The sequence below is a fragment of the Aspergillus fijiensis genome, assembly GCF_003184825.1.
Source record: "Aspergillus fijiensis CBS 313.89 unplaced genomic scaffold BO72scaffold_33, whole genome shotgun sequence".
Classification (NCBI taxonomy): domain Eukaryota; kingdom Fungi; phylum Ascomycota; class Eurotiomycetes; order Eurotiales; family Aspergillaceae; genus Aspergillus; species Aspergillus fijiensis.
In genome coordinates, this window is record NW_024469009.1 from 221,133 (window position 1) to 242,798 (window position 21,666).

The window sequence follows — 21,666 nt, forward strand, 5'->3', positions numbered from 1 at the left end:
ACTGACTTTAAGGTTGATTCCTGACTTTTCGTTCCTACGCTGACCGTCAAATCTTTGGACCATCTGGAACTTGCAGTCAGCAAGCAGCACCCCTCGACTCGCGGCTCAGGAAACAAATCAGACAGAACGTACCGGCCTCCCGCCAAGATCTAGCAAGAGGCTGGGGAGCACAACACACCATGCATGTGGCCATGCGGTCATCTTTTAGCCTGGGGAACCCTGCCACTCGATTGGCTGGGCCGGCTTACCCTGCGCACGAGGGATGTTCACCTCAACCTCTCCGAGGCCCCCTTTCGGGCTCCCCCCCCCCCCCTTGGCTGAAGTCACTGCAGAGGAGTGGAGTCCGTAACCTCGGACATTCATGGGCAACTGCACAGCCTCGTTGCTGTATTGCTTGATTATCGACTTGTTGCATGAGTACATAGGATTTTATGAGCACAAAGTACGGAGTATGTGAGTAAGATTGTCCTTGCGTGCCTGTTCTCACCCTAGATGATCCCCGATCATCGATTTTCTCACACTCCGCCTACCCCCCCCCCCCCTACAACCATGGCATTTCAATCTTGGCCCAGACCAGACCGCCGCTCGCCAACGATTTACCCAGCTAGCCTGACTGCAGTGAGAAAACCGCAGATGGGAAAATCATCTGATCCCCGGTTATCACCGACATAACCCACTGCATTCATTCCTTCTTTCCTTCTCACTCAGTCATTGCACTCCCCACCAACACAGCCAAGTCTGGCCCTCTGTGTTCTCTGCGTTCTTCATCACCTCCGCTGACAAAACAAACCAATGCCAAGAATCCCACACAGCCTATCTCTGCAGGAAATTGTTCGCCAAAGAAAAAAAAAAATAAAAAAAAATAAAGTCAAGACACGAAATCGTTACGATCGGCTTTTCCGGCCCCCACTACAACGATGTGAAGAGAAGTGGAAACACCCCCCACCCACGCAACTAGTCATTCACCAAAATCGGAATAATCTTCACACCCAAGATCCACTCCACGCGCCTCACTCGGCACTTGGGGACGACCACGACACCTGAATGACGGAGAGATTCGAGCCCGCCGGTTTGGTGACGCCCCGCCACCGGAAGCGGGGGTCGGCCTGCGCGAACAGCGCCCGCCAGTCTGCGGCATCGCGTTCACGGGAATTGAACAGGCTGAGCATGTTCATGTCCATTGTTCTGGGAGAGATCATCATCAGTGGATCGGTGTTAGGACGAGGTTGGGGCATCATTGCTCAGCGACGACAACAAGTCGCCACAAGGAATAGATCTGCGCTAGAGAGAGGGGCCCAAAACATACCGAATATGCTTCTCCTCCAACAACCCCACCGACCCGGGCTCAGGCAAGCAGAACTCATTCAGCACCACCATGCCCCCGTCCCGCAGCGCGGGCACCAGCGCGCGCAGGATGCGCACGCAGTCCGCGTCCCCGAAATCATGCAACACCATGCGCAGCAGGTACACGTCCGCCCCGTGGACGGGCTGGTCGGCGAAGAAGTCGTGCGCGATGAACTGCACCCGACTGTGTTCCCCGGGTGAAGCAGTCGCGGTGGGCGCCTGGGCGAGGGTGGGCGCCGTGTCCTGAACGACGAAGCGTAGGGCCGGGAATGCCTGCGCGAGAGCCTGCGAAACGTACCCCGTCGAACCTCCGACGTCGACCACTACGCCCCCTCCGCCGCCCCCTCCGCCGCATATGGACGCCCAGTCGTAACCGTCGCGGAGGTGGCTCACGTCATTCTCGGGCCCGGTGCTGTAGGTCGACATGGCCGAGGCAAAGACCCGCGCGCGGTCGGGCTGGGTGGTCAGGTATTGGAAGAAGGTGGGATGGGTCGGGGGCTGCGAGAGCGAGAAGCCCGTTTGGGCGGCATCGGTGGCGTTGGGCCATTTGCGCAAGGCGGTTGGGGTCTGGTTCACGGTGAGGTGAGAATTGTCATGTCAGAGGTCCGAAATGATTACAGAACAGATCCGAAGGGGCCGTGCAGGGGGGGGGGGTTGCTATGCAGACCTCTTTCATCGCGGGAAGGATCTCTGTATAGTGAACATCGATGTAATCGCGCATCACCTGGTCCTCCGCCAGCATCCGCGAAGCGGCCGTGTGCCTCACGATCCCCTGCGGCTCCTCGCGGAAGATCCCCTCGGTCGCAGCATGGCGGATGATCCGACGAACTTTCTGCTCCGGGAGTCCAGCGGTGGTCGCGATCTCGGCGAACGTGGCCGATTCGCCGACGGGGAAGGAACGAGCGAGATCGAAGTCGGAGACCGCGCGGATGGTGCCTATATTGTTCCTCTTTCGAGGCAGGAGGCAGGGAGGGCTGAGATTAGTCACATGACGGGGGACCTCTTGCGGATATAGAATCCGTTGCCGATGTACTGGATGGGAGACAAGACTCACTGCCCACAAAAATAAACTCTCCTTGGGGCCTAGTAACAGCTGCTGCAATTGGAGAGTGGCATCTAGCACTTTCTGCCGGAGCTGCTGCACCTCGACCGGAAAGTCGAGGGGTGAGTCGATCTCGTAGGAGGGTAGCGGTTGCTGGAGGTCGGTATAGATTTGGGTGATGCGGTCAAGGTTGGACGCGATTGACCGGCCGAGGTCGGCAAAATTTGCATCCGAGGTCGGACGGGACGGCATGGTTGCTGTATAGCTAGTTAGTGTGGCAACAGTGTCACGCCGTATGCAAGACGATGAACGGGGTCAATCGATTGAGTCGATGGCGCTGTCCATGGAGTGGAGACAAAGTCACCGACGGCGTCGTGGTGGTCCACGAGGTGACAGGGATCATATACTATGTCAGTTAATGGCATTTGTGATGCCATTGATGGATGGCCGATTACCCCCGCGCTTCCGGGGAGCTGCACCGCCAATTCTTCCCACGTATGCCGTGGAGATTCGCACGGCCGGATTGGGGTCTTGATGTTGCTAGAAAATCATCTCGTGGCCCGCCATGTGCTGGTCGGGTTGACCACATTCGACCCACGCTAGAGCCGGGATACGAGAATCAATTCCTTGCAGCAGCACGAGTGGAATCTTGGCGGGCCGTCCAAGGCCTCGCTACGAGGTACTTCCTGCTAGGAGTACATGACAGTTACTAGTAATGCGACATCAGCGATAAAAGCGACCGGTGAACTGTGTATTCTGGGGTTATTGGCGACTTGTTCGAACGCCGAAATGATGTGCTCCTTTCCAGAATACCCCACCTCCCGATCAAAGCGGCATAGCCCATCCACCACCCCGGCCAGGTGGCACTGACAATCCCTGCTGAAGAATGTGGAGATCGGTGCGCAGTCGGACTAGCAGAGCGATTGGATTATTCAGCTCATTCTTGATGCACTATAATATAATAAAGTTAATTAAAAGTGGCTGCTGGGACCCCACCCAACGCCTGTACCACCAAAATATCCTCCGAGAAAAAGAAAAACCCCCTCCCTCTTCCAAGAAGATGAATACCTGCTGCCTAAGGCTGGGGATGTCGTTTCCACAGCCTTACCGCATCAATACGAGACCGATACCCTTGCATGTGAGAAAAGTGGCGTGGTGTGGTGTGGTGTGGTTGTTGTTGTTGTCTCTTCACCAGTGCCCCGGCTATGTCATCCACACCGAAGGGGGGCTTTCTATTCATGGCCATGGGGGCCCAGTGAATAGAGGGAGCTTGCTCTTCCCCCATGCAGTGCAATGAGCATCCACCATGAGAAAGGACGAACAACGGTATCAACTCGCTCCAACCGAGGAGGAGGGAGAAGACCTCAACGACCATGAGACCCTGTCCGAGACCGCGGGGAAACGGGCGACCCCCAGCCCGCGCCAGCGCACCCAGCTGCGGATACACTACAGCATTATCACGGTCGCATACACGCTGGTCATCCCCCTCTACCTCTACCTCCTCCTCCTGACCCAGAACCCGATCGCCCTTGGCAGACTCATTACCACCCCTAACAACGCCATCTTCCCATCCCTCCGCACCGCCAACGCCGTAGGGTACGAAACCCGCCCGTGGCCCGTCCGCCTCCACGACAACCCCTTCGCCGGCAAACCGCGGCCGGAGCTCGAGGCCGCCTGGCACACGCTGTTTGAGAAGAACAACATCCGCGTTACCGAGGAGGACCTCGCCTTCTACAACGTCACCTCGCTCCCGATCGTCGGGCCCGCAGGCGAAGGTCCTGGGGGGTTTGTCGGCCAACTGGGGGTGTTCCACGAACTCCACTGCCTCAAGCGCATCCGCCACTGGATCTACCGCGACCATTATCTGGCGGACGCCCCGGCGGCGGTGCTGGTGGAGGAGGAGGCGCACGTCGACCACTGCGTCGAGTTGCTCCGGGAGGCGAGTCTGTGTCGGGCGGACGTGACGCTGAGTGGGTTCCGGTGGATTCAGACCGGTCCGGAGGGTAAGCAGAGGGAGTTGACGGTCGAAGCCAAGGGGAATCATGTCTGCGTCGATTGGGAGCGACTGCGGAAGTGGAATGATGCACGAGCGGTGGATGCGTGGGAGCCCGGGGTTTTGGGCGGCGCTTAGGTTGATGACTTCACTCTATGTACATGGCAGATGGTTTGGACTTATGAAGATCATGACTCATTGAATGTCGAATAGAATAAAGAAACTCGTGATCTGTATACACTGCAGAGAATGCTAGGAGGGATCGTTCGACCAGTGTGCCTCCGCCCACGCCTTGACGCTCTCGTAGTCCCGGCACGTCCGACTATACCCCCATCCCGTCACGCCTTGGAGCTCCTTGTCAACGGGCTCGAGGTTCGTGTCGGCCGCACACATCAGACTCTGGCGCAAGTAGTCGAAGCAGTGCCGGACGTGGTGCGGGTCCTTCATGTGGTCGTGTTCGTGCGCCACATGGGGGAGCTGCCCGTCCACGGCGGCGTAGTAGACCTCGCGCAGGGCGTTGAGACAGTGCAGCGCGTGGAAGACGACCAACCCGGACAGCTCGGGCGCCAGGGTTGGGTGTTTGACGAAACCGACTCCCTTGGGAAAGAGGGAGGCCCACGCCGCGTCGGTCTCAGGCGAAGGATGCTGCGAGAAGGTGCCGTTGTATTCCATGTGGATCTGGATGTCGCCATCGGGGACTACAGTCGTTTGTCAAGGGAAGAACAGTGTTAGATTCAAGTATGTTGCTGTGAAAAGTTGGGGGAAATCGTACTCAACAGTCCCTCGCGCTTCCTGGTCGGAATACCCTTCCCAATGGAAACCCCGAGGCCGAAAACCACCGCAGCAACCAGAAATCCAAGAAGCATCCAGCCGCACCGGATGAAGGTTGATCGCGGGTTTGCGTTGCGGTGTCGGGGCGGTGCGGGCTCATCGTGGTAGTCCTCTTCCCCGCGCATCAAGGGCTCGTGGGGTTTGGAGGGGAGTTCGAACGACATGATGGCCAACTCACCCCGCCAGATAGAAGAGAAAGAAAGTAAAGGGTGGGGTAGAACTTCATAAAATCTAAAATTGAGACTTTTCTTCTACTTCTTCCTTCTCTTATCCCTCCTATCATACGACAAGAGCGACTCCGGCGTGCCGGTAGATGCAGGGCCAGAGGTGCATAAACAATCCTAGACCGAGAGATCCTTGTTCTGCGGTAAGATTGCCAGTAGTTCCTCCTTCCAACACTACACCTGTAAAAACTGTACATACAGTGAGAATAATACCCGCGCCACCACCTTGATTTCTTCTGTTCTTATCCTTTCCCTCCTCAAACGGTGGCTGAGTTGACAAGACGGGATAATCGGATTACTCTGCAAAGAACCTGTATTCTATCTCGGTCAGAGAGCGAATGGATTAAGAAAACAAGAAAAAGAAAAAAAAAATTTAAAAAAAGGAAAAGAAAGGAAAACACGTCCATACATCCATACATACCGACTTTACTCAACGGATGTGTCCTCGTAGCCCGCCCCACCAACCCTCATGCCGCGCTCGGCCCAGACAGACATAAGAAGGAATTGAAATGACTGCAAGGCAGCAGAAAGGCGATTGGGGGCGGAGGAAACCCTTTCCACTCCCGGTCGGAATTCAGACAAAAAAAACCCAAAATTGGATTACATACCTTGCCAAGGGAAACACCATGACGCCATGTACGTAGGTATTGTGGCCGGTGGACGCCCTGCCAGTTCGCTTTTCCCTCGTGTTTCTCCAAGCGGCAGCCGAAACCTTTTGCAGTGTCGTCGCCCGCCCAGGTTGATGGGTAAACTGGTTCATTGCCCTTGGTTTCTCTCAATGTTCGTTTTCTTATCTACTTAACTTTCTTGGATGAATGAAATGAATGAACTGTTCGCTGTTACGTTTCTCGGCCATTCAACCACCTTAACTAAGGCATTTTCCCCCCATTTCCATTGATTCTTTTTTTCCCCGTCCGTCAGCTCCCAACCCTCCCCACCCCTCTTTTTCTGTGAAGGATGCTCAATCCCATGCTGTGACCCGCCGGATTCCGCTGTCTCGACAATCTGTCGCCTGTCCTTTCTCTGCTGTCACCTGTCAGTTTCTCTTAGCGACCGTTACGAAAGTCAATACAAGCGTTTCATTTCGGTGGGGGTGGTTCTGCTGGCAACTTCTTAATTGAACCTTTCTTACCCGATTCTCGTGTTTTGGTATAAGGGGACGAATTTCGAGGAACGAACTCAATCGACTTGCAAATTCCTCCATTTGCAAACTACTACACCCATCATGCATCTTACCATGGTGCTATACTGCGGCCTGGCCGCGTTGACCCTCACCAACGCTGCACCACTCGTCGGAGGTTAGTTGCTCAGTCGGCCTGTCATCTACCGGTAGACTAACATACATAATCTCATGTAGAATCCTCCAGACGCGAAGTAGCCGACGGTGACGATAGGGTCGCTTACACCTGGGCCATACCGGAGAGAAGTCGCAAACGCGAGGACGGCGACGACAAGGTCGTCTACACCTGGGCCGTACCGGAGAGTCGCAAACGAGAGGACGGCGACGACAAGGTCGTCTATACCTGGGCCGTACCGGAATGAAAAACGAAAAAGCGAAAAAAAAAAAAGCCCAAAAACTGAAATGAGATTCTTTCGACCCTGCCGGGGCGCCACGCAGCAGCTATCGGCTTATGTTCCACGATGTGATGACTCCTCCTGTCTCTAAACTGAACCCGGGTTTAGTATGTTGATAATGATGTTATATATACTTGTTTATGGTCGCTTCCTTCATTCTTGTGCTATTTGAGATTTTTGTATCGTTGTTAGAGCATAGAAGTTAGATTCCCCTTATTGCATTGCAAAGGAGTGTGGGATCGGGGGGTCTGGTAGAGTGCAGGGCCAGGTGCAGGGTGAATAACGGAAACGAGTTTGAATGTGTATCGGGATGGATTTATGCGTGTATATAGTCTGCTGTAGGTCTACGTTCTCTCAGGTTACGGTACACAGAACCATGGATTAGTAGATTGGTCCCGATCCAAAACCAGCATCTTCAATGTAAGAATCCCATGCAGCCTAGAACCGATTAGCACATAATTTTCACCGCCAGCGACGAAGAAAACATACCCAATCAATTTCGACGGAGGCCAATTCCTTCTCGAAAGTGAAACCATCGACGCCCGGCATCTGGGACGGAGGGCCCCACAGCCCCAGGCCAGATGCATGATCGGCCGACGCCGCCTCAACACCACCACCGCCATCACCATCTTTCGCATCAGAGCGACTACGAACACCCTCCAGCATCCCAGCGAGGACCTGCCACTGCCTCCCAGCCTCGTCGCAGGTCCCCCGATTCACCCCCCACAGCGCCACCGACGTCTCCAGATCCCGCCGTAGATCCGCCTGCTCCACCGCGTCCTCCGCACCGGGGAATTGGCGCATCAGCTCCAGCTCGAGGAAGACCACCATCGCCGCAAAGCTGAGGATCTGGCGCGTGTGCGCGAACCGGTACCACTGCTCGGACAGATCGCGCTGGGTGGCCAGCAGCGCGCGGGCGGAGGCGAGGCACCGATCCCGCGAGAATCGGTACTGCGGGTTCGTCTTGGCCTGGGTCAGGAACCGGCGGTGCAGGGTGCACATCGCCCGGTGGTAGATGGACCGGAGTCCGATCTGTGCGTGGAAAAGGCGGAGCTGCTCCAGGGGCTGCGGCGGGGCCGGTGGCTGCATGTGTGAAGGGAAGCTGTCGTAGGCCGCGGACAGCATGCGGTCGGCGGCGAGGACATCCGCGTAGGTGCTGGAGGTAGGGCTGCACGTGAGGTCTACGACGCGGCCGAGGGCGTGGCACAGGCGGCCCTTGACGATTAGGTAGGTCACCGCGGTGGATTCGGTCAAGGGTCGAGAAGGTGGGAGGCTGGCAGCGGTGGCATCATCCGCGGGCAGCTCCCAGTCGTGCAGGTTGCGAGGCTCCCTCGTGTCGGAGTATATGGCGGACAGCATGCGAGGGAGGCCCGCGCCGAACGAGGTCATGTTGTCCATGCTAATCACGGCGAGCCAGATGCGGCGACGATACTCTGCTTGCAAGGGGGGGATCGGGGGTGACGAGTGCGCGGGGTCGCGGTGATAGCCCATGTTGATGGCCGTGCGGACTAGCACGCCGGTCATGATCCAGAGGCCGCGACGGTTGTCGTCCTTGCGGTTGAGCTCGGCGGTGGCGTTGAAGCGCAGGGTCTCCACGGTGTAGGGGAGGCATTTGGCGATGTCGCCGCTCAGGAGACACTGCGCCGTGCGGATGCGGTACAATTGGAAGAGAGACTCCGAGCGGCCTTCGTACTCTGGTGGCTCGCCGTGTTGGTGATAGGCTAGCATGACGATACCAAGAATGGAGAATAAGAGTCCCAGCCAGATGAAGTTCGCGTGGGATGGGTTCTTGCAATGCTCGTGATACTGCGCTAAGGTTACCCTAGGATATGATCAATACGGGTCGTGTGCTCTTACCTCCCGCATGAAGGTCGACTCGTGGATGATGGCTAAGACATGTATCAGACTCGCGGACCAAGTGAGCTGTGGCTGACACGTACGAGGAACGGCAATTGGGAAGGTTGGGCGATCGAAGAAAACAGCCACCAGATTGTCCAATTCGCGCTTGGGTGGGAGAGTGGCCAGGATCTCGATTCGATCTATGGGCTTCACTTGACCGAACAGAAGGCTCGATCCATCGGCTAATTGCGACTGCGTGGGTGGAGTCTGATGGCCCACTCGGTCGTCTTGGGCCTGGGCCCAGGTGTTTTTGAGTTGGTTGATCTGAAAATCATCAGTTGAGCTTGAATGACAGCAAACCGGCAGGTGATAGAAGATAGTTGAGGTGGCCTTGGAATCAGGAACAGGACGAGATACCTCCTCTAACACATCATACCAATCATCGCCACCCTGGTAGACTGAATGGGCGCCATCGAGCACTACCTTTCCCGCAGAGGCTACATCTTTGGTAGCGGACGCGACCAGGTCGCCAGGCTTAGGGCTCTCGGGTGTCTGGTGGGCAATGAGTCTCTTCACCATATTTTCCAACTGGTCGATCCGCTGGCGCATGGGATCGAGCTGACTCTCACGCCGAGCATTCGAAAGGGAGTCAATCTTGGCCCCTTTGAAGTGACATGATGACTGCTCGTCACGAGTGATACAGTTCTGGCAAGGGTATTCCCGGTTGCATTTGATTCTATCTAGGTCAGCAATGGAGCCATTGCCTCGGATCATACAGAGCATTGATGTGATCTACACACTTTCGCGTGCGGCAGGGGTCACACGATAGAGGAATGCGGGCGCGTCGTCGTTGTGACACGGGTTGGACGGGAGACTGCATCTAGAATACAGCCCACTGAAGAAGAAACCAAGAATGATGATGATGAATGATGCGAAGTAAGCTGCGGAGTACAGCCTTAAATCCGCGGACTTAACCGATCACGAGCCTCACGTGCAATTGGTGCCTGATACCTGAGGCTGCACTATGCTGATCTCCACGGACTTGTTATATCCGGCCTGTCTGGACTTAACCCCGAGATTGTATGCCACTGTGAAAAATAGCAAAAGACGACGTATATAGTTGAACGCCGAACACATGCGTAAGGAAGAGCCTTATTCTATCAATTCAGAGTCACTTTCCACAGTCCAATTCCTCGACAGCCATACTCTCATAGTCGCGTAGACCCAAAATCGCACGATGCCCACCCTCAGCGACTTCTTCTATACCCAATTCTTTCTCCGTATCCCCCAACCATCCGCCTCCTTCACCAACAAGACTATCATCGTGACTGGCGCCAATGGAGGCTTAGGACGAGAGACTGTGAAGCACCTCATTCATCTCGGGGCCGAGAAGGTCATCTTCGCGTGCCGCAGTCGGTCCCGAGGCCAGCAGGCCAAACGCGAGATCGAGGCCCAGCTGAACTGTAAGACCAACCTCGTCGACGTCCGAGAACTCGACCTGGAGTCCCCGGCCTCGATCAAGCGGTTCGCAGAATGGGCCGCTCGCTCACTTCCACGCGTCGACGTCCTGATCAACAACGCCGGGATCCACGCCAACAAGTTCAAAGTCGTCTACGACACCGAGCGCACCCTGGCCGTCAACAACATCGGCACCTTCCTGCTGACGGTCCAGATGATCCCGAAAATGCAGGCGACAGCTCGAACCTATGGCATCACGCCGGTGATCACCTTCGTCGCCTCCGCGCTCTACGACATCGCCGAGTACCCTGCGCAGCACGGGGAGGATATCTTCACCTGGTTTCGGGAGGAATCCCACGTGAACTTCATGAACCAGTCAGTATACCCGCCCTACGTGCCACAGGATCCATTGCTCATGGAATATGCTGCATTAGGTACAACCTCTCCAAGCTACTGCAACTTTACGCGATGATCAAGCTAGCCGCCCTCGTCGACTCGACGAGCGATCGCTCTTCTTCGATTGCGGTCAACGCCCTCGACCCGTGTTTCTGCAAGACCGGCATCATCAGCGAGTCGACCGGGCTAGCCAGGGTGCTCTTCAAGATCTTCGAGGCGATCACCGCCCGCACCGCCGAGGAGGGTGCCCGGCTGGTGGTCCAGACGGCCGCCGCCGGGCGCGAAACCCACGGACGATACATGCGCGCCGGCGCCGTGCAGGCCTATGCCCCCATCGCGGCCGACGAGCAGCGGGCCACATACGTGTGGAATGCGCTCTGCAGGAGGCTGGAGGCGATCCAGCCTGGTATCATGCAGAATCTGTGTTGAGGAGGCCGGTTGAGGGTCGAATGCTGGGCTCATAGGAGTGTGTGGTGACATGGGGACAGTGGGTGCGATGAAAATTCGTCACTTTGAATATGCGATTGAATAGAATATTCTGCAAGTGATTTGACGGTTGCTGGTAGTACTTGCGCACTACTGTAGACATGTGGCTTGGTGGATCAAAATACTCTCATGTCCTTCACTTCAACCACCATCGTTGGGTTTGTTATCATCTGCATTCTTCGCTGTCCAAAGCCAGGTCACAACCCTACCAACCTCAACATAATTAAACCCAGGCACAGACACAGGACAGAGTAGAAGAACAAAACAACGTCATACACTAACGCCAACAGTATAGGAAAAAACCGAAACAGAACCAAGGGTCTAGCTCGTTGGACCTGTGGGAAGATATTCCTCCCCTTCCTTCCAATATCGAAGGTCTGGACGGTGGATAATGCGAGAATAAATGCCGGAGTAATCTTCTACCACCGTTCCTGAGTAAAGTAAATTGAGATTAGACGACAATGTAAAAGCGTTCGCCGTACATGAAAGACGCACCGCACTAAGTTGATGCGCCAGTGTTCTAGTCACATCCAGCATACCTAGCGGATCGGACACAGCCACGCTTCAAGCAGTTTTTGGTGCGCCTGCCACCCCCTTTGAGGCTGATCGGATATTTTGAAGCCCGCCTCAGAGCTCTGGATGTGCGAGTAGTGATGTCGGATAGTGCAGTGCGAGGAGATTGGGGAAACGATGGGCATCTGGAGGACCCGTTGCGCTTGGCCGACTAGAGGAGATGGCTCAGGAGGCGCAGAGCTAGGTGCAAAAAAGTGGCGAAGTCGAGATACTTGCCCCAAAATTGGAACTCTGAGTCAGGGGAACGTCTGCACCAGGGGGGCACATGCATGTTAAACGGTATCTGCTGGATCTGGACGGGTGGAACTCAGCAGTGGTAGTTATCTCCCGTGGTTATCAGGCTATATGAAGCACTTAGTCTGGTCCCGAGTGATCTCAATGAATGCCTGTAACCCCGAGGGAAGCTCTTCGGGCTGCGTTCTAGATATTAGGCGATGGAGAGTGACAGCTCTTCTTCAGGGCCATCCCGGCACGTTAACTTCCAAAGCAGGAAAATGAGCTGTCACACAAGATTTTCGACAATAGCAGTAGTCCAAGAAGCTAGGGACGAACGATGAGTAGCCCACTATAATGGGGAGAACGTTATCCCATGCCTAGAGACGCAACTCACTATTGTGGAGCGACTAAGTCGTCGGGCAATAGCTCCCGTATAGGAGAAGCAAAGGTAGCAAACGAGTAATTGAACTACTCGCCGTAACTGAATGTGAGAACACAGTCTAACTAATAGACAAAGTCGGGTTGGCAGTGTCTTGAAGCATAGCAGACAGACGATGTAGTGGAACTGGGCGTGAGCAGGTCGACAGCCGGAGATGACTTGGCAATTCCAACAGGCGTGAAGACAGACCTGTGATAAAGATTCATTTGTACCACACACATCAATATGTTTCACCGATGGGGACTAGACTACGTATACAGACGAGATTATTGGAGGTATTCTGTTAAGCGATACGATTACGCCAAGCCTGTCCCCTAAGACAGAGGGCACATTGGTCAATGAATACGGACAGGCCTGAGACATCTGTCGATACAGAGTCTTGCTTGAAAGAGGAGGGTGGGCGTGTTGTTGAGTATTGTAGCTTATACGCCAACACTCATGCTATAAGGCTTGGCCGATCTTCCATATTTCCGATGATCAACTGGTTAGTGCAATGCAGTCAAGGATGAGTTGACAACGGGCTGCTGCATTGCTTTTGGTTTCTTTATCAAGCCCAGTTTTGAGCCAAACTCGCATCCAAGACAGTATGGCCGAGTGGTCTAAGGCGATAGACTAGAAATCTATTCTCTTCGGAGGCGTCGGTTCAAATCCGACTGCTGTCGTTTTTTGGTTTTGTTGGTTTCTGCTGTTGGGGCTGGTATCCACACTGCAACGGCCGGAGCCAATGATTCTTACTTTACCAAAGCACAGACTTATATGTATCAACGATACCTGAGTAGGTGGTTTTGGACGCCACTATACAGCCTCACAGCTGGTTGCCGATGAATTGAAGTTGAAATGATACGATAGTTCCCGCACCATTGAATCTTATACCGCTTGACAGGATCCCTGTTCACCCGCTGGTTTAGAACTCAGACCCAAGGTCAATACATTGACTCCGCCATGTCTCAATAAGGTGGCTTCTGTCGGTGAGAATTAAAGAGGTATGCACGCGTTCCTATTTTGTTGGGACGGATACTCCTTCGGCAATCGACTCCAGCAATGCTATCTCGCATTCAAAAATGTGTTGAGGGGATTGGAGAGTGGCCCGTTCATGTCGAGCGAGAAGGGTAGGGCACAATTCTGGAACTCACAAGTACCGGCCATTTCCACCCCGAGACATCGATGGGCGGACCATCACCTCATGGATTTGTACAGACTCGCAACGATTCAAGAATTCGCGATTGTGAGACTCAGACAGGAGCAGGAGGGGTATGTTCCACCGGCTGCGAGACTGTGGTGACTCCCTTTCTCAGCCTGCCCTTTTTCAATACGGTGGAAGCTTCTCGCAGTTGAATGTCTGGTCGCAGTGTCAAACTTGTCTCAAGTTCGCCGTGATTGCTCTGGCCCGCACCGTATCCCCCTATCAACAAGATTGAGTCACATTTCACTTATCGGTGGCAGGGAAGAGTGGTACATGTCGCCCGATATCCCCTATATCCTTCCGTGTCCCCTACAGCGATTCTCCAAATGTCATACTACCTCGACCTCCATCAAGCATGAAGCGCAGCAGACGCAGCTGGACGACCAAAGAGGATGAACTCCTCCGCAAGCTGGTTCAAAACTGTGGGTGCATGGAGACAGCTCCCACAGTACCTTCTCCACCTTGCCTCATCCCGCACTCTGACACTTTCTTCTGCTACAGCACTCGGCACCTCGGACACGGTCCTCTGGAGTGAGCTCGCTCGGAAAGTCCCTGGCCGCTCGAACAAAGACTGCCGCAAGCGGTGGTGGAACACGCTGGCTGGCGGCAAGATCAAGGGCGTCTGGTCGCCGGAGGAGGACAAGCGACTCAGCGAGGCGGTGCGGGAGCATGGCAACAACTGGACTCAGATCGCCTCCCTCGTGGGGTCTCGCTGCGCCGATCAGTGCTCTAGTCACTGGCGGCAGGTGTTGCGGCCCGATGTCAGTTATTGCAATTGGACTGAACAAGAGGTAAACATTCATTCTCGATACTACTTTGAGCTCGACAGCTGACACGAACCGGGAGGCGAGCAGGACGAAGAACTTCTCAAGGCGGTCCAAACGCATGGCACCAACTGGTCGGCGATTGCGGCATTCCACGACCCTCCGCGCACGGGACTGAGTTTGAAAAATCGATACACGAGGATTCGGGCGAAGGGGGAGAGTGCAGCTCCATCTGTGCTGAGCAAGGGCCCTCCTGCACCTGGTGACAGGCGCAACCGGGTGATGAAAACGAGGAGGAAACGCAGCTTCCCGCAAAGAGGCGTCGTTCGGGACTGCGACGAGCAATTGAGAGAAGGTAGGACCTCAGATGATTGCTTCGACAGCCAGGACGCGCAGAAGGAGCTTCTGCATCCCGTCGAGCTCAAGCAGCCAGCTTCCCGGTCGCTTCGATCCCCCAACAACGCTTCCAGTAATTGGCAGGAGACATCTACACCGTGGGTGGGCCAAGGGACCATCGACCCCCGCCTGATCCTGCCCTGCTCATTGAGCACAGAGGATTGTTGGGTGGACAGCACACCCAATCTGACAGTGTCTGCAGTTGGCGGCTCCCGGCTGCCGTCCTTCGACCGGGTGCTGGACGCCACGCAGGCTGAGAACGATTGGGACCGTCAGATGCTCTTGTTCCCTCCTGGTCAGTTGAACAGCCATTCTCGCAGATACCGCCTGGTGTGCTTACCCTGCAGTAGACGAGTACCCGACGGACAACAGTGTCCGGACCGTGCACGAGGCCCTCTACCTTGCGCCTGACCCGTGCAGTCTGAGGAGTTCCCGACAGTCCTCCACAGAACCGCTGCATCCATTCCTCACCATGGCCGAGCTCGACTTAATGCCCCGGGCGTCCTCTCCACGTGTCTCAGTCCCCGCCGCGAGCTATGAGAAAACAGCAGAGACGAACCTGCACCGGGTCTCGCTCAATCTCTCGTGTACGACGAGCCAGCTGAGCAGCATCATGTCCCGGGTTGCTGACACCGGGGCGGTGGTGAATATGACGGTGGACACGGAGTAGAGAGCGGGAGTTATTTATGAGGTTACTGCATCCGCGATCCATCTTGTGCTGAGAAGGATGTTCTGATTATTAGCTATTCTGAATCCTGGAAATTAGAAATGAATATCTCGTCTCCTAAGCATCTATATCTTTCATCAACATAGCTTTTCTTTGTGAACACCGAACCAGAGTAACCTCCGCAGCATCATTACACAAGGCTCATTGACCGTAACACCCAACCTCTAACATCTAGGCCCAATCAACGCCCGCAAACCCGTGCAAGAGACCCATCCCAACAACAACAACCCCAATCCACCCCACGACGCCCCCCAAAAGCACCTCCTACTTCGCCTCCGCCCGCGGCAACGCCGGCCTCGGCGTGACCGGCGCCACCCAGAAGACGGGGTACCGGCGCCGGCAGTTATTGACGAGCAGGGCGACGGCGAGCAGCATGGTGGAGGAGAGCAGCACGACGGGCAGGTAGTACCAGGAGAGCTGCCAGACGGCCTCGTTGGTGGCGGGGAGCAGGGCGGTGGCGCCGGCGGGCGGGTGGGTGGTCTCGGTGACCTGCATCACCACGACGGCCAGCGCCGACGAGAGCGCGGCGGCCAGCCAGCGCAGGGACTCGAACCGCTCCGCGTCGGGCATCAGGCTGAACAGCTTGGTCACGCACAGGCCGACCAGGGCGCTCAGGAAGTGGCCGAAGATGAGGGCGCGCGGCTGCGCTAGCGGGCTTTCGATGGCGCCGTAGACGAGGACGGCGGAAGCGCCCTTGATTGTTGTTAGTATGATCAAGGGACAGGGGCAAAAGGAGAACGAACATAGGAGGCGATAATGCCCGGTACGTGACGGTCCAGGAAGTAGTGGGAGTAGTTGAAGATGGCCTGGACGACGCAGAGCCCGCAGAAGGCGGAGATGAACGACCACAGCCAGACTTGATACTTGGGCAGGGGCTGGGGAGGGCTGGCGCGGTAGCCGAGCCAGTGGCTGAGCCACGGCGGGAGGCGGGCCAGGAACTCTTGCTCATTCATGGGTGGTTTGGAGAAGAAAAGGGGGCTGTTGCAGTGGAGAGGATGTCGACAATTGAGCCCTGGTGTCTTTGAGTAGCATACAGGTGTGTCGTCGACTCTGTCCGGGTGAGGGGGTAGTTCGAAGGAGTACTTCGACGTTTATGACGGTGAGTGGCTGTCTGTCACGAGGGTGGTCGAGGGTGGGCGAGGATCAGCAATCCAGGGATTCTATTACCTAAAGCAATGCTGCAGCGATTGGGTGACTGGTAAACTGGTTGAATGCAGCTCCAAATTACCTACCCCAGCCCAGCCTGCCCTGGATTTAAGAACTCGGTTAATCCGCAGGGCGCAAGGCAGGATTTGCCGGTGGGTCCGGCTTCGGCAAGGCTCGGCAATTGCTCGGCTGGCTTCTCCACACTCGATTTCCAGGGTCCGATAAACTATGCAGCAGCATGACGGAATTCATTTTTCATCAACTTGACCTACCTCTATCGAAACTAAGCATCGATACAATCTCTATACAACCATAGAATCTCCCACTAATTCTTCCGGCCCTCCCAAACCCGCCGACTCGAAGCCCACACCCCGCGAACCCCCTTGGCGATCTCCACCCGCCCATCGTACAGCGGATACACCACCACCGCCAAGAACGCGCAGAACTGCCAGATGATCGCCACCGTCGTCCACCCGGCGAAAAACGACTTGGTGAAGATGTAATCCCGGTACAGCGGCATCGGCCACAGCACAAAGGTGATCAGCACGAGCGCCACGAAGGTGGCCCACGCGATGCGCGACCAGCGGTACAACTCCCGCAGGGTCTCCGGGGAGAACGGGTGGATGACCTCGTCGAGGCTGAGGCGGGACTGCGAGGGGGATGGGGAGGTGGCGGATACGAAGACGCTCTTGGTTTCGGGCTCGGGTCCTTCTTTTTTGTCCTCGCGGGATTCGTTGTTGCGGGTTGGTTGCGACTCGGAGACAGAACTCTGATCGTCGGCGACGAGCTCGATGCGGAGGAACTCACGCCAGTCGAATGTGTAGGGGCGGTAGAGGGAGATCAGCACCGAATAGAGGGCGGGCGAGAAGAAGGAGCCGATGGCGCCGTACAGCGCCGGCAGCCCCTCGCCTGTCGTGGTCATGTCCACGCGGCCATACAGCGACTTGGCCGTCGCCAGCCAGATGGCCAGGCCTGTGAAGAAGCCCAGCACGGGCGCGAGGATGGCGGCCAGGCGGGTCTGGCCGGACCAGAAAAGGGTCAGCCCCAGCGGGATGATGCCGGGGCACGAGAGGATGGGCCGGAAGTAGCCGATCCAGGTCATGTTGGCGCCGCCGTAGTTGAGGGCGATGGAGATGCCCGTGATGAAGATCGCGTGGAAGACGACGGCGATATGGCTGACGTGCAGCAGCCGGCGGTCCCCCGCGGTCGGGTTGATGTAGGTCTTGTACATGTCGAAGGAGAGGATGCTGCTGACCGCGATCATCGAGGAGGAGACCGTGCTGGTCAGGGCCATGAAGAGCAGCACAAAGAAGGCCACCATCCCCGCGTTGCCCAGCAGGGCTTTCACGAGGTAGGGCATCACCATCCCCGTGCTCACTTCCGTGGCCGTGAGGGGACCGGGGTAGGTTGGGAAGATGGGAGTGTTGTGCAGCGCCCGCGCAGACAGCCCGATCACCGTGCCTAGACCCCACGGAATGCCGAACACGGCGACGGCGGCCAGGTTGTAGGCCGGTACGGTGGAGTTGACTTCACTGGCAAATGACTTCTGCCAGAACGCAGTGTCCTGCGGGTTGCGGTTAGATTCATGTCTCGCAGAGAGAGAAGTCGACTGCCGGCACTTACCATGACAACCAGCGCGAGGTTGCCGAACTTCAAGATGAGGCCCCAGATAATGGCATCTTTCGATTTCATGGTAAGCAGAGAGCCCTCATAGTTTCCAGAAATGTAATTCTCGCTCGCGGTTGCGACCACTTTATCATAGAGACCAGACAACCCGCCCACAGCGTCGTGAGTCAGGACTGAGAGCGTGAAGTAGATGATGAGAATCAAAGCGACAGTGGTGTGAAGGAAGTCCGTGAGGAAAGTTGCCTTCAGGCCGCCGACGGCAGTATAGAGCACCACTATACCATTGGAAATCAGCACCACCTTACTCTCCGCTGAATGTCTTTGCTTACCTCCGAGGGGAATCAGAATGGTGGCAGCCACAAAGTTCATTCCCGAAACGCCGTGGATGAGCTGCGACCCCGTCAAGATCATCGAAGCGCAGCCGAACACATTGTTGGTCAGGTTGAGAACCATGTAGATGATGTGGCCCTCCCATCCGTATCGCATGCGGATGATTTCCAGGGAAGTGTGGGCATAGGGCACGCGGATCTTGGCCATGACACCAAGCGCTGCCATCAATGCGATCTGGAAGCAGAGACCGGATCCCCACCACTGTCAAGGTTGAGTGTCAACGCCCGCTCGTCCAAGGTTAGGGCTGCATGCCTTACCAGGGGAACCGCTAGTCCGTAGCGATAGCACATCGCGGCCGACAAAACCGTCTCATTGATCCACATCCATGATGAGAAGACCGCTGAAGCCGTCAGTCCTGTGCCAACCGAGCGGTTTGCGACCATGAACATCTCAGATGTTCCTGAATCCTCGGCTAGATACGCTCTCTGGATCTTGATCGCCACTAGGATCACCCCGCAGAAGAGGACGCCCAGGCCGATAAGGAGACCATAGGCCGTGCCCTGGGGCACCAGATCTATTACCGTCATTATGGATAATATGGGGGTGGTTGTTCAATGGCCGTTGTGGACGATTGGTTTCTTGGTGTTGATACCGGAGCATCGATTTAAGTATATACTGTGAGGCGATAGAGTTTGGCCATTGCTCTACTGTGAGTGGTTTGTCACGCTGTTCTTGGCCTCAATTGCGTTATGCATGTACCGGCCGAGAAAGAAGTAGGGCAGGCAGATCTCGAGCTGTGGGTGATTGATAAAGCTTGTTAGTGGGTGCTGCTCGTGATGGCGTGCGCCAAGCGAACTATGGCAACAACCACCACCACCTACAGGGGTTTCCCATTTTCTAGTCATGGTTTCATCATCACATCTTGCGGGTGATACAAACCTGGTATGTAGTCCCCAGCGTACTTTAAATTATTCGTGTTAGTCGTGTTGCAGTCTGTGGAAATTAGTGGGCTATAATTGGTGGCGACAGTGAGCTGCACACACTGCTACATTTCCTGTGAATATGCCAACTCCGACTACCCTTAATTCGAATCTGCACATCTACCGGTCCAAGTTTCCGATGTTCAGTGCCTCTTCTGATATCAGTTGTGCTTCCCAAGGACGTTTAAATTCTTCTCAGGAGTACTCTCCCGTCCTACCCTGACTCATACAGTGGCTTCAAGTCTACCGACTCAAGCCCTAGGTGCTCTTCATCTAGCACGACCATGTGAACAGTCCGACTATACTAGACTTTTTACGGGCAAAGCCCGCCCCAAGCGTTCTGAGTTGCACTCACCAACAGTGACTGCAATCGAGTCGTGATCCACTCAACCAGGAGATCGATAGCATTTAGGATCTTTTAGACCTCTAGGTGTGGGGTCAATTGACTGCTACACCTGGTAAAGTAAAACCAGCCTGTGATCGTCAGAGCGATGCATCAAATCGCACCTCGTCCCATCTAACGACAAAATGCACCCTCTATGTCACCCCTACTCTAACCATGGATTCTAACCCGAATGCATCGCATCTTACCCTCCCCTCCAGCCTGTCAACTCTAAGCTAATTTTCAAGCATCACTACTCCTCGATCGGCACCCCAACCAATTCAGCCTCCTCCACCCCACGTCCGAACTTGATATACCCCAACTGAATCTCCAACGCCGTCCGCCGCCCGACATCCCAGACCACCTGCCCCCAGCACTCCCGTTCCAACTCCTCATTGATCTCCATGATCAGACCCACCCACCGCTCCATCGCCCTTCTCTCTTGCTCTTCCGCCTTGCCCGGGCCATCACCGACCCCCGCCCCCTCCCCTTGGAAAAAAGCAGTCCCCACAAACCGACCGAGCGTGACGTGCGCAATCGGCGCCGTATAACACGTATCGATGCTCACCCCGGTGGTCAGCGCCCTCGTATGCAGCTGGTTCCGGAGATGATGATACGTGTACGGGCTCTCGTCGTCGTCGTCGTCGTCCGCAGCGGCAGGGACGAAACTGATCGCCACGCCTAGCTTGTCGAAGAGGAGTTTCGGCTTGACGAGGCGGGCGATGTGCCGCTGGTCTCGGTGGTACTCGTTGCGGGGGGTGTCGAGGAGCTCCTTGAGTTGCGGCTCGCCGATGTGGGCGTAGACCTCGCGGAGGTGGGCGATCGGGTGGCGGTGGGAGAGCTCGATGACGGAGAGATGGAGGGATGCAGGTGGGGTGAGATGGAGGTCTGGGTCGCTGGGTCAGATATACTTCGAAACTACATGATGAATAGACAGATGCGGTGGGTTTGGAGTCCCATTCTTTGTCTACTGGAGGGCTTTGTCTACTGGAGGGTAGGGTAGCAGCTCACCAGGCCCTACGAATCGCGACAACCGGCGCTGGATATCGAGGAGCAGGCGCATGATCGGTGGGTCGGGACGCGTCCAGATGACCAGGCAATTCACATCTTGCTGGCTCAGCTGCTCGATCTCCTGGGCTGCGTCCGTCTCGTCGGTTTGCAGCTTGAGGTAGCGGATGAGCGCTTTGTCGGGAGTGATGCGCTGCGATGCTGGTGGGACAGGATGGCTACTATTACGGTCGCCAGTGCTGCCATCTCGTCCACTCGGGCGGAGCAGGCCAATCGATCGCTCTAGGCTTGCGGTTCGGAAGGATTCGTAGGCTTCTTGTATCTTGGCCTGTGCGGTGGGAGAGCGTTAGTCTGGAAGGCTGGCTATAGCACCGCGGTAATATAGATAGACACCACCACATACGGGATTGTTGGCACATTCCGGATGGTCCAGAAGTTCTTGATACCAATTGCGAGTGGAAGGTTCCCCGGGCTGTTGGGGAGGGAAGGTGAAGAAGGGCACCTGCAGGCTGGCAGCGTCACCCATTATTTTTAGTTTATGGGATGGTGTGAAGGGGTGAAGATGCAGGGGAAGGAGAAGGACTGCGTGCGGGGATTTGCGGTGGTGATAAGGCTTGAAGCAGGCGGATGATTGCAGCCTCTCGTATTCATGAGGCGGTGCGGACTTGGCGCATGTTGGCGCATGTTGGCGCATATGCCAGCCTCATG

The 21,666-nt window shown here is 55.9% G+C and overlaps 10 protein-coding genes and 1 non-coding gene across 11 annotated transcripts; 5 read left to right on the forward strand and 6 right to left on the reverse strand.

The window, feature by feature from the left end:
- Positions 1-537: 537 nt before the first annotated feature.
- Positions 538-2,638, reverse strand: BO72DRAFT_478483 (putative O-methyltransferase; the record flags this gene model as incomplete). Its single annotated transcript, XM_040947510.1, has 4 exons — positions 538-1,185; positions 1,307-1,911; positions 2,012-2,293; positions 2,399-2,638. 4 exons carry the CDS (start codon positions 2,636-2,638, stop codon positions 1,011-1,013), a joined length of 1,302 nt encoding a protein of 433 aa, XP_040799936.1. The 3' UTR covers positions 538-1,010.
- A 776-nt stretch (positions 2,639-3,414) lies between these two features.
- On the forward strand, positions 3,415-4,614 carry BO72DRAFT_449368 (oxidase ustYa family protein). The gene has a single exon (XM_040945007.1). It carries the CDS (start codon positions 3,693-3,695, stop codon positions 4,515-4,517), a length of 825 nt encoding a protein of 274 aa, XP_040799937.1. The 5' UTR covers positions 3,415-3,692; the 3' UTR covers positions 4,518-4,614.
- Positions 4,615-4,631: 17 nt separating this feature from the next.
- On the reverse strand, positions 4,632-5,087 carry BO72DRAFT_381130 (uncharacterized protein; the record flags this gene model as incomplete). Its single annotated transcript, XM_040941421.1, has 1 exon — positions 4,632-5,087. A coding segment is annotated over one exon (456 nt), but the record flags the coding sequence as incomplete, so codon positions are not given.
- Positions 5,088-6,659: 1,572 nt separating this feature from the next.
- On the forward strand, positions 6,660-6,976 carry BO72DRAFT_497656 (uncharacterized protein; the record flags this gene model as incomplete). The annotated part of the gene is made up of 2 exons (XM_040948714.1): positions 6,660-6,732; positions 6,792-6,976. The coding sequence occupies 2 exons, from the start codon at positions 6,660-6,662 to the stop codon at positions 6,974-6,976; spliced, it is 258 nt and encodes an 85-aa protein (XP_040799939.1).
- A 414-nt stretch (positions 6,977-7,390) lies between these two features.
- On the reverse strand, positions 7,391-9,728 carry BO72DRAFT_469707 (Zn(II)2Cys6 transcription factor; the record flags this gene model as incomplete). The annotated part of the gene is made up of 6 exons (XM_040946974.1): positions 7,391-7,447; positions 7,499-8,815; positions 8,867-8,898; positions 8,950-9,172; positions 9,266-9,584; positions 9,649-9,728. 6 exons carry the CDS (start codon positions 9,726-9,728, stop codon positions 7,391-7,393), a joined length of 2,028 nt encoding a protein of 675 aa, XP_040799940.1.
- A 289-nt stretch (positions 9,729-10,017) lies between these two features.
- On the forward strand, positions 10,018-11,131 carry BO72DRAFT_512751 (NAD(P)-binding protein; the record flags this gene model as incomplete). The annotated part of the gene is made up of 2 exons (XM_040949448.1): positions 10,018-10,681; positions 10,741-11,131. Exons 1-2 carry the CDS (start codon positions 10,086-10,088, stop codon positions 11,129-11,131), a joined length of 987 nt encoding a protein of 328 aa, XP_040799941.1. The 5' UTR covers positions 10,018-10,085.
- Positions 11,132-12,996: 1,865 nt separating this feature from the next.
- On the forward strand, positions 12,997-13,078 carry BO72DRAFT_t168. The gene has a single exon. It is a non-coding gene; the product is annotated as a tRNA-Ser (tRNA).
- Positions 13,079-13,991: 913 nt separating this feature from the next.
- On the forward strand, positions 13,992-14,603 carry BO72DRAFT_381143 (uncharacterized protein; the record flags this gene model as incomplete). The annotated part of the gene is made up of 2 exons (XM_040941423.1): positions 13,992-14,390; positions 14,454-14,603. Coding segments are annotated over 2 exons (549 nt in total), but the record flags the coding sequence as incomplete, so codon positions are not given.
- A 901-nt stretch (positions 14,604-15,504) lies between these two features.
- BO72DRAFT_407199 (HPP family protein) lies at positions 15,505-16,724 on the reverse strand. Its single transcript, XM_040942346.1, has 2 exons — positions 16,230-16,724; positions 15,505-16,179 (listed from the first exon to the last, which is right to left on the reverse strand). The coding sequence occupies exons 1-2, from the start codon at positions 16,437-16,439 to the stop codon at positions 15,751-15,753; spliced, it is 639 nt and encodes a 212-aa protein (XP_040799943.1). The 5' UTR covers positions 16,440-16,724; the 3' UTR covers positions 15,505-15,750.
- An 84-nt stretch (positions 16,725-16,808) lies between these two features.
- Positions 16,809-19,175, reverse strand: BO72DRAFT_478485 (sodium:solute symporter family protein; the record flags this gene model as incomplete). Its single annotated transcript, XM_040947511.1, has 4 exons — positions 16,809-18,196; positions 18,256-18,533; positions 18,588-18,849; positions 18,906-19,175. The coding sequence occupies 4 exons, from the start codon at positions 19,173-19,175 to the stop codon at positions 16,958-16,960; spliced, it is 2,049 nt and encodes a 682-aa protein (XP_040799944.1). The 3' UTR covers positions 16,809-16,957.
- A 1,028-nt stretch (positions 19,176-20,203) lies between these two features.
- On the reverse strand, positions 20,204-21,484 carry BO72DRAFT_381372 (uncharacterized protein; the record flags this gene model as incomplete). The annotated part of the gene is made up of 4 exons (XM_040941432.1): positions 20,204-20,838; positions 20,962-21,159; positions 21,214-21,286; positions 21,362-21,484. The coding sequence occupies 4 exons, from the start codon at positions 21,482-21,484 to the stop codon at positions 20,204-20,206; spliced, it is 1,029 nt and encodes a 342-aa protein (XP_040799945.1).
- Positions 21,485-21,666: the final 182 nt, after the last annotated feature.

Coding starts and splice junctions, on each gene's coding strand:
- BO72DRAFT_449368 (XM_040945007.1), top strand. CDS start 3,693: ATGAGAAAGGACGAACAACGGTATCAACTCGCTCCAACCGAGGAGGAG.
- BO72DRAFT_407199 (XM_040942346.1), bottom strand. CDS start 16,439: ATGAATGAGCAAGAGTTCCTGGCCCGCCTCCCGCCGTGGCTCAGCCAC. Junction 16,180..16,229: donor CGGGCATTATCGCCTCCTAT/GTTCGTTCTCCT, acceptor ACAACAATCAAG/GGCGCTTCCGCCGTCCTCGT.